The sequence below is a fragment of the Poecilia reticulata genome, chromosome 1 (assembly GCF_904066995.2).
Source record: "Poecilia reticulata chromosome 1, P_reticulata-male-v2, whole genome shotgun sequence".
In the NCBI taxonomy this organism is placed as follows: domain Eukaryota; kingdom Metazoa; phylum Chordata; class Actinopteri; order Cyprinodontiformes; family Poeciliidae; genus Poecilia; species Poecilia reticulata.
In genome coordinates this window covers 34563434-34579688 of record NC_088830.1, presented here as the reverse complement: position 1 = coordinate 34579688, position 16255 = coordinate 34563434, and the positions used below count along the sequence as shown (strand labels likewise).

The 16255-nt window shown below is 40.5% G+C and overlaps 1 protein-coding gene across 2 annotated transcripts in view; it reads left to right on the top strand.

Moving 5' to 3' along the window:
* Positions 1-636: 636 nt before the first annotated feature.
* LOC103471564 (equilibrative nucleoside transporter 1-like) overlaps positions 637-16255 on the top strand; it is a 17559-nt gene continuing 1940 nt past the window's right edge. The window contains exons 1-9 of one of the 2 annotated variants that reach the window (XM_081612329.1): positions 637-964; positions 4539-4617; positions 4839-4920; positions 5724-5896; positions 7611-7750; positions 8423-8557; positions 8697-8794; positions 10620-10698; positions 10767-10831. In XM_081612329.1, coding sequence (XP_081468455.1) covers positions 4592-4617; positions 4839-4920; positions 5724-5896; positions 7611-7750; positions 8423-8557; positions 8697-8794; positions 10620-10698; positions 10767-10831 — 798 coding nt within the window. In that variant the 5' untranslated portion in view covers positions 637-964; positions 4539-4591. The remainder of the gene's footprint in view (positions 965-4538; positions 4618-4838; positions 4921-5723; positions 5897-7610; positions 7751-8422; positions 8558-8696; positions 8795-10619; positions 10699-10766; positions 10832-16255) is intronic. The other variant, XM_081612335.1, reaches the window with a different exon arrangement.

Sequence of the window (16255 nt, the reverse complement as noted above, 5' to 3'; positions counted from 1 at the left end):
AAGTAGCAATCAGCCACTGATTGCTACTTGTCCCAACTTTTTTGGGATTTGTAGACACTGTGAATTTTTATTTTTTAAAGGTTTTATTGGCTCTAGTGGCCTTTATTTGATAATTGACAGGTAAGTGGGTATTGAGAGACAAGGAAGACATGCGGCAACGGTCGCCAGGCCGGGAACCGAACCGGCAACGGCCGCGTCGCGGACCAAGGCCTTCATATGTGGGTTGTGCTGAACCCCTGCGCCACCACAGCACACCCAAGACACTGTGAAATTTTGAATCAACATATTTTTCCTTTAAAATGTTACATTTACTCAGATTAAACTTTTGATCTGCCATCTATGTTCTATTACAAATAAAATATTGAGGCCTTTGTTAGCATCCTGGGACTTTTCTGAGATGTGAGGCATCGTTTCTGGAGAGTGGAGCCCTCCACCCCTGATAACTGACTCTAGTCACTACTTTTTATTTTAAAAGATTTCCTGGTTCATGCCTGAGTGAAACTTATGAACTTATTTTCAGAATTACAATCCAAAAATGTTTTAAGAGAAATTTAACAAATTAGTTTCAGTTTACCTGATTCACCCGACTTTAGAACAGGCTCTTGCTAACGGTGGCTGGGCTGACATTCATTTGTCTATCACTGTTTAACCCTAATCCTTGTACAATAAATTGAATCCTCATTAACAATCTGTATGGCTTTCACAGATTGACAAGGTTCTGTTATCTGTTATTTACACAGAACCAAAGTCCAGAGAACAGGCTGATATCACAGGTTAAAGGCCACTGCAGAGGAAGAAGTGATTCTGCTGAGACGGCACCACACCATGAGGAAGATCTCTAAGACAGGAAGGTAACAGAGGACAAAGGATTTCACAAGCAGCTGGACGCACAAGAAAAGCTGCACAGAACGATCAACAATATCTGCTTTGATAACGACTGAATGGCTGCTGCCAAACACTGAAGGTAAAACCTGAACCTGGTTTCTGCCTTTTATCCTGTCTGGGTTTGTTCAATCATCTGACAGCTGCTGATCGTGACGGGAAACATACGCTAATGGGTTTGATTTTCTGGGTGAAGAACTTCCTCTGTGAAGTTAGGGTCACTAAACATCCCACAACATCTGACAGAATTTTCAATCCCAATATCTCTGTGTTGTGACATCAGATGGTGCATTCAGGGACACTCAGAAAATTCAGGTAGCAGGCTCTGCAGACTACACAAAACAATATGAGGCTTGACATGGTTATTTCTGTCTTTTCAAGTAATCTCACAGAACTGAATTATCTTTCCTGATAAACACAGGAACCAGCTGATAACAGTGGAATGTGTTATTCCTGCTCTTCAACAGTTAAAATGTCTGATTGAAAATAGAAAGTAGCCCCTTTGCTCCCCTGAATGCTCGTTCTCAGGTATCAATCTGTTTGCAGTAGATCAACCCTGGATCGGATCGATCCGACTGCCTTCCCTGTTCAGTCCTTGGTTCCAAATATCTGCCTCCGACTCACCAACACTTGTTTCACAGTGAGTCAGCATCTCCCAAAGGCAGAGGGCAGAAAAACAGTTTACAGCTCTACTTCCTGTTGCGTCTCTAACTTTAACTTACATTTTGCTTGGCTCAGTTGGAAAATGAGGATATTTCACTTTCAGTCCTTAAGAGGACAAATAAGTTTTCACTTGTTTTGTATTTTTAACAGAAAAAAATGACCCAATGAAACAGCAAAAATCCTTCCTACATGTTCCCACTGTCCAGATGAAATCTGCTGAATAACCTTTGATAGAAAAACTAGTTTTTAGTTAACTTAAACTGAATTTGCATTTTTTATAACAAATCAATTGGAATGGATCACAGTGGCTTGTAATCTAGTTCTTGGATTGAATTTACCTTTTTTAAAATGGCTTGAAATTACAAGTTATGAATTGGTGCTACAAAATAAACTGAATCAAAACTATTATCAAATTAAATGCTACATTTAGGTTGTCACGTTCAGAGCCAAAATGAATGTTGAAAGTTAGGGTTACCTCTATATTGACCTCCACCGCGTCCTCCTTCCCCCTTTTTTGTTGATTCTCAATCTCTGAGTCAGATTTATTGAAACTTGGCCAGGACTTTTTTTTTTAAAAATGTTTTTGTCCTTTTGATTGTATGGTATGTAGAACAAAAGATATGCTCTTTGTGTACTTTTAAGGCCTTCTGTCCCATCTGTGTCATGAAATGAGTTGATTGTGGTGCAGAAATGATGGTTTTAATGGCAAAGGGTACAAAAGGTCCAGGCAGCAAAGGTGAGCAATGAGAAAAGGTTCCCAGACGCTGGTAGCTCTGGGAAACACAAGACTGGAACACGACAAACCACAAAAAACACAATTAAATACACTCTAAAAGTGTTTTTTGGGCTGAAGTTCATCTTATGGACTTATATACATTAATTTAAATTAATTCTTTTGCTTTTGCTATGCCAACTTACTTTTTTGTGTTTATTTAACTCAAAACTTACACTAAATAGTTGAACCAACTTAATTGAATTGCTTCTATGGGTAACAAGCAATTCAATTAAGTTTATCCAACTTCATTTATTAAGTTTAACTGATTCAATATATTCTAATCATCCAACTCAATTTGTTAATTTTATTTAACAAATTTATTAAGTATGTTTAAGATAAATTTAAGTCACTCTTACTCAAATCATTTATTTCATTCTAATAAACATTTAAAATCTCTTTGTCTTAATTCTACAGAAAGTCAACTCAAACTTTTAAGTAGTTCCAAACTAAATATTTTGGAAAACTCTTTTTACAGTGTCCTCTAAATATGCTCTAATTTAAAAGTTACAAATTGTTTCCTTAAAGGACCTTTTTACTTTGACTTTACCTGAAATATTCAAGTTCAATACCATATTTGTATCCCACGTCTGACCAGGGTCAGATTCCCCAGTGATATGAATATTGGTGTGTGAATGTGACTCTAATGCGAAGTCACTGCCTTAAATCTGTTATTTAAATCTTAATAAATGTGTTTACAAAATTAACAAATTGAGTTGGATGATTAGAATATATTGAATTGGTTAAACTTAATAAATTAAGTTGGATAAACGTAATTGAATTGCTTGTTACCCATAGAAGGTTCTGTTCATGTATACATGGAGGGCAATCAGCAGGGACAGCTGGAAACAATCAGGGGGAAAAAACGTCACAACACACAGACTAATGAACACAGAAAAACAAACCCTCACATATTTTCCCCATCGATTCCAATCAGCCACATATTTTTGCTGGACAGTTATCAGCATTTTAAAATAACATTCCCACGAAGACAAAACTAATCTAAGCTTCTGCCTTCAAAATGCTAGAAAAACTAGTTTTAGGTGTGATGACCCCCTAATACTACCACAGACTCAACCCCTTTATTTCATCAAGTTTCATTGAGGAAATGATTCTATTACCTTCCAAAACTCATGACAATGAAAATATTGACCACCACAAAAATAGTGGTGTTTGTTGGCAGTGGAGTAAAGGACTGGTGTGAATGTGAAAACATTTATATCTGTGTGAGGTCATTTGAAGCTTTTGGGAAAAACTGATGTGCGGCAAAGCATTTTTTTTATCAGTGTAGCTGGCGCTCAAAATTAAAGTTGCTTTGTTTACGTTTCTTTATCAAGGGAACAAGTTTCTCCTCTTGGATGAGGAACAGCCTGTTTCTGCTGGTGCATCTTCAGTTGGGCCGTTTGCAGCATTGTCAAGCTGATGCTTTCTAAAATAAGCCATAAAATCTGACTTGTTGTGACAAATGAACAGCATCACTGACAGAAAACTGCCAGTCATAGGTGACTAACCAAAAACTAATTGTCCTGATTAGCCAGACCAATGTCCAACAAGCCCTGCAAAGGAAACACAGGTGTGTTCAAGGGCCCAATACGGGTGGGAATTTACAGCTACCTTTACATAAACACCATTTCAAAACTAATAAGCCGCCCAGTCACATAAAAATTAAGAATAAGTCTGAAAATGTTCTTGAGCTGATAGAAGGCCGACTTTGTAAATGTCTTTATACGTCGCTGAAGGTTCAGGTCAGAGGTCATCCTGATCAGGCAGCCCTGCCAAACTGGAAAATGAAAAGACTGGAAGAAAGAGGAGCAGCTTGAATTCATCAAAACGCCAGAAGGAAAGGAAATGGAGGACAGGAGAGAAAAAATAGACAGAAAATAAAGGCAAAGTTATTGCATGATAAAGCCAGAAGAACCAAATGAATAATTTCTGTGATGAGGGGTCAAAGGTCAGTGACAGTATGAGACCAAGAAGCAGGGTTACAGCAGGTTATTTTTAAAGGCAGCCTGTCAGCAACTTTACGCTGCAGATGAATCAACAATTAACCTGCTTGATCAATTAAAATCTATCCATACCGAGCAGGAAAAGACAACGTCTTTATTCCAAAAGAAACGTGTTTAGGAGAAAGTCCCAGTTAAAAATAGAAAAGATGACTGAATACACAGACTAAGCGTCTAGTTATCCTCTTGTTTCATCATTAATATATATTTTATTCCAGCCCAAACCTTCAGATTCCCTCTGGATCTCCAGTCCAGCTGCCAGTCGGTGACGATGGCTGCCACCTCACCCAAAGACAAGTAAGGACTTTATTTAGACTTCTTTCATTAAGATGCTGTAACATGAACAATGCAATTATCAGTACTTAGCAAAGATTTTCAAAAAATGTGAATGTTTCTATACTGTCAAAATGTCCGACTGGATTAACTATCCAAACTCGGTTTTAACTTTCAGTGATCTAGACCTTGTTGAGCTCCGACTGACTGCCGTTGATTAAATCATTCAATTGTATTTGGTGCAGATATTTGGCCGTTTGGATGATTTTCTTCATGCTCGGTCTGGGAACATTGCTGCCCTGGAACTTCTTCATGACTGCTACCATGGTGAAACATCATCTGCTTTCTCTCCACGCCTGTTTCTGCACAGACTTATTCTGACATTAGCAAAACCAGGGATGTTGTTAGGAACATGAAACATTGTGCTGGGTTCTGAATAAATGTTAATGAATGTGACAGAATATGACTAAATAATTTCCCACTCTTCACCGGCATTGTCGCTTTGCCTGAAGGCCCAGTTGGGACCTGCAATGAATCATGGGATATGGTGGACCATGAAAAGAAGGACACATTAGGAGGAGTCTTTGAATTTGGACAGGCTTGTTGCCACCCGATGATGCATGAAGCTGAGAGCCTGATGCCAACATCTTCCTGCCACATGTTGATGTGCCCTTTAGCAAGGCACTTAACCCAAAGCTGCCCATTGATACATGAATGTGAGGGATTGGGCAAATGTGGTTTGAGAGTAAAGCTCAGTGTATTTATCTTTCCATTTAAAGTGGAGCTGCAGCATCAAATGACCAACAGAGGTCAGTGCTACCTGACCCAGCCTAAAAGGTCAGGCAGGGTCAGATGCAGAGGGTTGAGTCTTCCTGTTGCTTTACCTCTAGTTGCCTGCCGATGTGTGTGGGTTTGTGAGTGTGAACGGCTGAATGTGGCTCCAGTGTAAAGTGCTCTGATGAGTCAGCATGGCTGGAAAATAGCAATTTAAGCTCCGGCCATTTACCACCTGGGTTCACAAGTCCAGTAAAGGTTCTGCTCCTGAATCCAAATTCTCTCGTTTTCCTACTGACAGTCGTTTTCTGACCAAAACTCTTTGTACGTGAACAGAAGTTTTATTGTCCTTGCAGTACTTCAGGAATCGTCTGAAGGACCCTTTGCCCACTGAGGTTTCAGCCAATCAGAGTGAAGCAGCAGGTGAACATCAAAGTGTCCTAGAGACCAAATTCAACAATGTGATGACGCTCTGCGCCATGTTGCCTCTGCTGCTGTGCACCTGCCTCACCTCCTTCCTGCACGCCCTGTAAGTACTACACAGGTACTACACCAGTAATACACAAAGTGCTAAGCAAATACTACAGTAGTACTACACCAGTTTCTAGGTCAGAGATGTGTGGTAGTTTAATTCTGTCATGTGGGCAGATTCATGTTCAGCTGGACGTTCCAGTTGCTCCAGTTGCAGAAGCAAAGGAAACTCACCATCAGTCACCAACGACTATGAACTTGTTGCCATGACAACTCCCATCATGGAGGTCCTGGAGAGACTCCTGCTGGCCCACCTGAGGAAGCAGGACCCCCTGCAGTCTGCTTATCGCCACGGAGACGCCATCATCCACCTGCTAATCAAAGCCGCTGCCACCTGGACGGGTTGGGGTTACCTAACCCTAACTCTGAGGATCAGCAGGTGGAGCTTCAGCCTCAGCTGGATCTATAAATAAATGGAATCTATCTGATCTAGATCTATGGCTGCCTCACTAACAGACCGGCTGGTGAAACCAGGAGAACCTTCTGTCATCTACAGAAACACTGAGATTTCTCTGCAGCTGCTGGTGGATCAGAGATGGACCAGAGGACAGAGAGCTGCTGGACGGGAACAATCAAATCATCTGGAATGAAAACAAAACAAAAGGAGATTATTGCTGATTTAAGGGGAAATCAGCAATAATTGGGAGTAAAGCACTTTGAATAAGGGTCAAAGGTCAAACACCATTTCCATAATCTGTTCTGGTTCTGATCAGAACCTGGAAAATCTAGAGATGACGATGCAAAGAAGGATTCTTCATAAAATCAAGAAAATTCTGGCCAACCACAACCGTCCTCTTCATCTGACTGGCCTGGGAAAACAGAGCATCTTCAGTCAGAGGCTTCTTCACTCGCTGTAACACAGACCGCTACAGGAGATGTATCCTGCCAACACCTGCTAACACCCATCAGCATCTATTTCAACCCTTTGAAGAACAACACAGAAAAACAAACCCTCACATATTTTCCCCATCGATTCCAATCAGCCACATATTTTTGCTGGACAGTTATCAGCATTTTAAAATAACATTCCCACGAAGACGAAACTAATCTAAGCTTCTGCCTTCAAAATGCTAGAAAAACTAGTTTTAGGTGTGATGACCCCCTAATACTACCACAGACTCAACCCCTTTATTTCATCAAGTTTCATTGAGGAAATGATTCTATTACCTTCCAAAACTCTTGACAATGAAAATATTGACCACCACAAAAATAGTGGTGTTTGTTGGCAGTGGAGTAAAGGACTGGTGTGAATGTGAAAACATTTATATCTGTGTGAGGTCATTTGAAGCTTTTGGGAAAAACTGATGTGTGACGGTGGATAATATGAGTTACATTTCATTTGTCTTTGGGTTGAATCGAGTCGTCCAGCTGCTGCCAGAGCTGCTCAACATGAAAACACGAAATCAAGACAGAAATGTAGAAACACAGCAGTCGTCATGGCAACATGTATAAATCTAATGAAGGTTTTTTACACAACAGGACAAAGGGAGGAGTCGTTATAAAAATGTGAACCTAAAAATGAAGTAAAGTGATGAGTTAAAATCAGGTCATAAAACAAGAGACAGAAAAACCTGAAGGAACCAAAAACCCTAAAAACAGTAAAAATCCTTCAGTTCATTGAATCCAGGATTCTTCACATCGAACCGGTTTAGTGCAGAACTTTATTCCTGCTTCATGAGCAAAGCTGGATTTAATCTGTCCTGTTCCGTCAGAATCCCTCAGCGCCTGCGAGTGACGGGAAGCCTCTTCATCATCATGCTCGTCTTCATCATCACTGCTGTCCTAGTCAAAGTTCCTCTGGAGCCGCTGCCTTTCTTCTCCGTAACCATGGTGAAGATAATCATCATCAACTGTGAGACATTTATTAATAATCATTTTTATTAATAATCATTTGATGAATTTTAGTCGGAATCTGAAACTGAGAATCTGAAGCTTCAAGTCATTTTCCTTTAATGTTCAGGTACTACAGCAGTACTACAGCAGTACTACACCAGTACTACAGCTGTAGTACACCTGTACTACAGCTGTAGTACAGCAGTACTACAGCAGTACTACAGCAGTACTACACCAGTACTACAGCTGTAGTACAGCTGTAGTACAGCTGTAGTACTACAGCTGTAGTACTGGTCTTTTCCAACATGTGTCTTTTCCTACCAGGTGAGAAAACACAACCACCTGCATATGAATAATGAAAATGATGAAGGTCAGACACATATAAGCTCCTTCTCCAGATGCTGACATGAATCCAGATGCAGATTCACAGGAATAAGAAACTCCAGATGTTGGTTTTTCAGACCACAGCTGCCCTCATGCAGCACCAACCACTCAGACAGACACATCCAGCCTGAGCAGATCGGAAGCTAACTTTGGGTTAAGTGCCTTGCTCAATGATGCAGGGATGGAAGCTGGAATCAAACCCATAACACTGAGTAGTTCTAGAGCCCAGAAGACTCAGGGTTAACACACTCAGTTTTCTCACTACCGTCGTGATAATCGGCCTGTTGAACTGTCGGCTACCTTGCAGCGTTTGGTGCGGTGCTGCAGGGCAGCCTCTTCGGGATGGCCGGTTTGCTTCCAGCTTCGTACACCACTCCCATCATGAGCGGCCAAGGACTCGCCGGGACCTTCGCTGCCGCTTCCATGATCTGCGCCATCGCAAGTCTGTCAGATAAGCTTTCAATAACTGATATGCAAGATAGTCTTCATTTGAAATGTCTTTAGTGATAGAAATGTTGACAGTAGGATGAATACATCACAAATGATTCATTGTGTCACTTCCTCCATCTCGTCCACTGCAGGTGGTTCTGAGCTGCAGGACGCAGCATTCGGTTATTTCATCGTAGCCTGTGTTGTGGTTTTCCTGTCCATCTTGTCCTACGTCTTATTGCCCAAACTGGTAAATCAAACTCTCAGCAGTATTGATCATCAGTTTGTCTCAGAGCTAAAGGTTTCATAGCCAGACGTCTTCTTTCTATATATATTCAGAAACATTTAAAGTGTAACTGACCCCCTATGAAGCATAGCCCGCCCTAGACACATTCTGAAAAAGGGGGTGGAGCCAAGGGCCCGAAGGGGCGTGGCTAAGTCACTTTGACTGGCTTAGTGACTTTCTCACTGTATTTACTAACTTTTCTAACAACTAGCAACAAATCTAGAGATTTTCCTCTAAGTTGTAGATTTTCATGGTGAAAGCAGGAACTCCATGACCTCATCTGTGCTTAAAGAAACTTCCAGTACTTTTGTATCTCATTGCAGTTGAAATACTGCATGATTTAAGGAGAACAAATAGATAAAAACAGTTCAATTGCATTTTGCTACAGTTTGACCACTATTTCCTTGAAATGAAAAAATGATTACATATCTGCTTGTGTTCACTAAAGATGGAGTAATTTAGTGTTTTAAAGATGTGTATTATAAAGTTATTCTCTGGTCGGTGTGAATGCGTTACACTCCAATCAGTCAATGTACAACTTTGTACTGAAGTATAATATTTGAACTAAAGTTTTAAGAAACTTATTATAAAAGTTTCTTAGAACTTCCTTGCTGTGAAATGACCTGAAATTAGGTTCTTTTATAGCAAGTACTTTCTGCAATTACAGTAATAAACGCTACGCTTTGTAGAGGTACATTTTAACAATAATCCAGATGTAGCAGTAAGTAGCAGTATTTTGGCCAAATAGGCCAAATATTAAAGGGACAGTTATCTAAAAATCCTAAGTTTTGAACTTTAAAACATTTCCTGTTATTCCCCCATCAGGAAACTTTCCTTGATTCTTACATGAACATTTGAGAAACTATTGCCCAAGCGCCGCCTCCTCAGAGCAGAACTCCTACTCAGTTCCTCCAGACTAGCAGCAGCAATTAGCAAACACCTGGTGGAACTGTGCATCTGCTGAACTCTTTAAACAAACTCCTTCTCATTTCAACGCTGGTAACAAAATGCAAACAGCATCACAGAGGCGTGTTGAAGGCAAAGTGCCGGACAGAGCAGGAGTTTCTTAAAGAAGCAGGGGCCCAATTTGAAGGCATTAATTATGAAAACTGTATTTTAAGTTATGTTTGATATATAAAGCATTTTTATAGTAACTGAAGGTAACGTAGTTACAACCCTGGTAGAAATCGGCTCCTTGTTCTGCGCTTTGCTTCGTCCAACGGATCCGGACTCTCATTGAGAAAAGATTACTTCCTGGAGGCGTGGCCTCTGCTGAGGTTTGAAATTTTAACCAATCACTAACGTTTCCCTGTGACGTCTGTAGTTCAATGCTAAGAAGCTAACCGGAAATTAACTACACTGTAAACCACCGTCCTCCACTGAGCAGCTGATTGGCCGACAGAAAATCTGCCAGGCCAATCAGAGTGAATGGGAGAAACACGAATGGTGCTGGGAAACAGAACTGTATTCGATCGGAGTTACAGCCACACAGTTACTGACTGTGGTATGAAACTGTGTGCCTGGAAAACTCAGAATGCTGTAAACATAAATAGCACCCATTACAGCTAACCTTCAGAAACAAGTCGATGTGGAGTTTAGTTCCTCTTGAAGCCAAACTCGATGAAGAAGCTCAGGTTGGTGATAGAAGATCTGTCATTAAAGAAAAACTCAGTTCATCATAAGAACTGAAATTTGTTTGTGTCTGACTGTGGATCATAAATCAAGATGTAATAATGTGAAACTGCTCCTATGGTGGATGATTAATATGTGAAAAAAACTTTCATTTCAGACATTTTTCCAGTTTTATCAAGAAAGGAACAGAAAGCAAAGATCAGATGAGCAGAATGCCGTCACTCTGATGAACGCAGGTATGGAGCCCAGATTATTGCTATTATTCAGATTATTGTGAGTCACATATGTTGTTGTTTTTGTTCAGAGAATAAAGATGCTGCAGAAGATGAGAAACAACAAAGCATCTCCATGATGAAGATCTTTAAGAAGGTCAGACACTAAATCCACATTATTCTGTTTTAAAGTTCATCAGATTATTATTACGGTATTTTCCAGACTATAGAGCAAATCTCACTATAAGCCACATCTACAGAGTTTTAAAAAACTGGAAACATACATATATAGCGACACTCAGACTGACATGCAGGTTGGATGTGATTCTTGCTGAGACTCGCAGCTCAGCTGCAGACTCTGAAACTCTAGCAGGAAGGAATCGATCCTGGAGAAGTTGCTGATTCCGGTTCAGTGGAACGGCCACACTAATTTGGATGACTGGGATGAACAGAGATGTATCGGTGAGACTTTAGGGCAGGTTAACATTTAAAGCTTTCTGTATCTGGACTGGCTGGCGATCTCACATCTCCTGGAAGATTAGTGAGCGTAACGCTCCTTCTCTCCTCACTTCCTTCTGAAATCCTCCGTGTGGCTGGAGCAGAGCGCTCCCAAGGACTGGCTCTAGATAACGCCATCATATCAGACTGTTGCCTGGGAGACCGAGCTGCATGGTTTCCTGGTCATACACATGCAACACAGACACAGCAAACAGATTCACTCTGTGATGTCACCGCCTTTCACTCGTATCTTTGTATTATCTGAATGTTGCTACATGTCCATACCTCCCTGATGCATCTCTTCCTTGCCGTCTAGTTTATTTTATTACTTTTATAAATTGTGGAGTACTCATTATTTTAGACCAATATTATACTTTTTAGATTATTATGCATAGAAAATTCTATTAGTTTTTACAGAAAAACTCCTTGTAGCTTATAATTATGGGTACTTCTAATTATCTTGAAACCCAGAAAAGGAATTAAAACAAACTTTGAATCCAGACAAACTATTCGTTACCTTAGATCCTCATTAAGAACCACCTACTTTATAGAATCAAACATGGAGAACCAACATTTCGTTTTATGCCTCATAAATTATGGAGTACTTGCATTTACCTAGCAACCCAGAACAGGAGAATCTAGTTTATATACTTTTTAAACTATGAAGTACTTATTACTTTAGACCAGGGGTCCCCAAACTTTTTCCTGTGAGCCACATAACTTTTCCCTTCTCTGCTGGGGGACGGAGTCGGTTTGTAACAGAAAAACATTTGCAGGAGAGCCTAAATATAAAAATGTATTGTTTTCCAGAAAGCACAATCAAATAACCCTCTCTGGGTTCTTCACAGAACAAATCCAGGAAGGATTATAGTCCGTATTTTCCTAACTATGAGCCGCACCGGACTATAAACCACAACCCCAAAGGTTTTTTTATTTTATTTTTTTTAACCAGTAAACATATAAACCTCAGATTTCTCCAGGTTTTCCACACCATGCAGCAGCAGCAGAGGGGCGAACAGCAACATCTGAGTCATAACAGGTCGATTAATATCACATTTATTACGTTGAAAAAGAAAAAGTTGCCAAGTTTAGATTTAACTGAACTGATTACGATAGTTTCCGAACCGTAACAGTAAAAGTGCTGATCCTTCGTATCTTAGCATGTGCTAAATGAAAATGGGCGCCTTCTTCTTCTTCTTCTTTAGATTTCAACAGCAGCTTGCACCCATTATTGTTGCATTACTGCCATCTACTGGATTCTAATATCTATACCTCAAATTCTCATAATGATCCCAGTATTATTTAAAAAACTGTTAAATATCATTTCCCCTCAATGCTATTTAACTGATCAACATTCTCAAATTTCAACTCCCTATTAAAACCTAATTCCGTTTTAATGGGTGCTTCTTTCTTTCATTTCCAATTTTGACTTCCAATGATTCACTTTGTAATGGTCTCACTATGGTGTCTTGTACCAAAACTAATCAGCCAAACTCCTTTCACACGAGTCAGGATTAATTAGTTCTTCCTTTATTTCCATGTAGAATGGAGTGAAACTGTCAAAACACAAACTACTCAGGATGAGCTCAGAGCAGCTTACAGAAGTGTTTTACATTCAGATACATACATTAGAAGTACAACTGATACAGCAGCTACCTCAGAATGTTATGAGCTGCAATGCTATGTAACGACCTGAGAAATATTAGCAGCCTGCTGGTTAGCAATGACGTAGCACATAATCAAGGTATTTCCAAAACTATTTCAATAAACAAGTTACTTATTTTATCATATGTTAACATAAAGGCTCGTTTTGAAGTATAAGCTGCTACTTACAGGTATTGCTTGAAGAACTCGACCTGAATGCGGCGTTCATATCAAACACTGTTCATCTGCTCCACCGCTAGCAAACAACCGTACATAACATAAAAGTCAAGTAGTTCCCTAAAAGTCCAACAGATGGCAGCAATGCGCCATGCAAAACAAAACACCCAGTTTACAGGACACACTTCCTGCTAAAGAGCCCCCTGGTGGTTGAAGAAAAATCCACATATAATCCGGAAAATACAATATATGAAAAAAATCTGAATGCTCTCTGGTATTGTTCAGAGGGCCGGACCAAATGTGGAGGCGGGCTGGATCCGGCCCGTGGGCCGTAGTTTGGGGACCACTGGTTTAGACCAATAATTAGCTCATTATCATCCAGAGAAAATCCTTCTCTGGATGGGTTTCAGAGAAGGATTTTCCTTCATACTTCTGTTATGAGGAGTCATAACAGAACCATCTCGTTTAAATGTTGCACAATACACCCGACCCCTCTGGCCCCTCCCACAGGTGGTGACCCCATTGGAAGGGGGACCCACGTCTCCTCTTCGGGCTGAGTCCGGCTGGGCTCCGTGGGTAAAAGCCCGGCCACCAGGCGCTCGCCATCGGCTCCAGAGTGGGGCCCCGGTGACCCGCGTCCGGGCGAGGGAACGCCAGATCCAAAGTTTGTGTCCATCATAAGGGTCTTCGGGCTGCGCTTTGCCTGGTTCCTCACCTAGGACCTGTCTGCCTTGGGTGACCCCACCAGGGGCAGGAAGCCCCAGACAGCAGAGCTCCTAGGATCATTGGGACACTCAAACCGCTCCACCACGATAAGGTGGCAGCCCGAGGAGGGGGGGGAGGTAACACAACTAATATAATTACATTACTAAATCAAAATACCGCAAAGTCTGTATTATTTATTATTAATTCTCTTAAGAATGTAGAGCTAATTAAATGATCTAAAGACCTTAAAGTGGTTCCAGTTTCTCGATGGCCAACCTGTTGAAACTGGTACATTTTAAATACCTTGGGTCGTTCCTGGACAGTCGGCTCAACTTTGCTGAAAACACTGACTATATTTTGAAGAACTGTTATCAGAGACTCTACCTTTTAGAGACTTAGTGATCTTCTTAAAGTGACTAGACTCTAGTTGGGTCTCCCATATGTCTTGAATTTGAAAAAAAATCACTACAGAAGGGTTCAGTGAATGCGCATATGAATCTGATGGGTTAAGAACCACTGCCATAGATGATAAATCTTTATTGTCATTGTCACAAGAACAACGAAATTTAAAAAGTGCCGTAAGTCAGTGCATATGCTAAAAGAAAGAAAAACTTGTGTCACACTTTACATAAACTGTAAGAAATACATAACAAGTAGGTGATAAAATAAAACTAATAAATAAGAATAACCACATTCTCACACACATCCTTCATAATGATTAATGGTTATTTGATTGCATTTAGTTTAGTTATTGCTGTAGGATAAAAACTGTCTCTGAATCGGTTGGTTCTGGTTCTGATTGCTCTGCATCGTCTGCCTGAAGGCATCAGTGTAAACAGAGAATATCCGGGGTGAGAAGTGTCCTTTGTGATGAGTTGTGCCTTTTTTAGACAGCGGTCACTGTGCAAGTCCTCCAGTGAGGGGAGAGAACAGCCAATGATTTTTTGGGCTGTATTCACAACCCTTTGTAGAGCTTTCCTTTGAGCCGCAGTGCTGTTGTTATACCATAAGTCAGTATGCTCTCTATGGAGCACCTGTAAAAGGACACCAGCAGTTTCTCCTTGATGTTGTTCTTCCTGAGAACCCTCAGGAAGTAAAGTCTTTGCTGGGCCTTTTTTATCAGCTCGAAGGTGTTCACGGTCCATGTGAGGCCCTGCTCAATGTGGACCCCCAGAAAACGAAAGTCAGCTACCCTTTCACACATTTTCCCCCAATGTGTAGTGGTTTGATGTCCGTTCTTTTCCTCCTGTAATCTATTATGAGTTCTTTTGTCTTTGTGCTGTTGAGGAGCAGATTGTTCTCCCTGCACCACACTGACAGCTGCTCCACCTCATCTCTATAGATCGACATTATCAGAACAAGAATCCAGAGAAACCCCTGCTAGTTTATAAATCAGCGTCTTAAACATGGGTTATACTTTTTTCTTCTTTTCCTTTGGTTTCTTGTTTTGTTCGTATTTCCTTCTTATAATAATATAAATTATAATAAAGATTTTGTGGTATTCTCGTTTAGGGACATAATTATATTAGTTGTGTTACCACCTCCACGCCACTAGAGGCAGTAGCAGGCCCGAAAAGATGCGACTAAGGAGCAGATTTAGAAGTTCACAGAAAGCTACAGAATTTGTTAAAAGCTGAAGTAAATATACATGCTGAGAGTGAAACTCCTTCCTACAGATGAAGCTACATCACAGATTTAAAAAGAAAATTAAAACGGGAGGCCGCGGATATAGGAAATAGCGCCCCCTTCACTTCCGCATTGCAATGGTCCTATTTCCAAATAAGGTAAGAGGCTGACAGTGGTCCGTCCCGCCCCTTCCTGTTGGCTGCAGCGAGGTCCTTCTCCTGCCAGCACCAGTTAATTTAGCCACCAGTTAATCCATAACTGGTTAATCCATAACTGGTGGATTAACCAGTTATGGATTAATTGGTTAATCCACCAGTTAATCCGATGTTGACGTCATCACGTCCTTGCGCTGCTATGCTGCTTTCAGGACAAGCATGGAAAATCCCCCAATCTTCCTCGATACGGTCACAATGATGCGCTTGGATAATGAAACATGGTACCATTTGATTTTACGTGAATAGGTACTCGGTAGTAATCGGTCTGTACTTATAAAAGTACCGAATTATGTATCCATCCTTAATCATAACTACAGTCTTTTGGGATTAAACATGTCAAACCAGCCTGGGTAACAGCGCTGCAGGGAGACAAAAGGACCAGATCGTCTTTACCGTACATGAAATGATTTACAAAATGGCCGCCCACCTAACATCCAGCATTAAGTTCAATCATGAATCATGAAGGTACGAGTTAAAAAGAACTGGAGACAAAATCCACCTTGTGTCTCCATTAGAAACAGAAACAGGTTCAGAAAGCTCCAAACTTAACTTGCATAGACTGATGAGAATATCATAATGTAATATCAGATTATGTTTCATGAACAGTTTATGGTGGTTAACTCTGTCAGAAGCTTTAGATGCTTCTAAAAACACGTGTTTTGTATCTTGTGATTTCTTTCAGTGAATAAAGTCATAAATCATCACTGAGCTTTTAA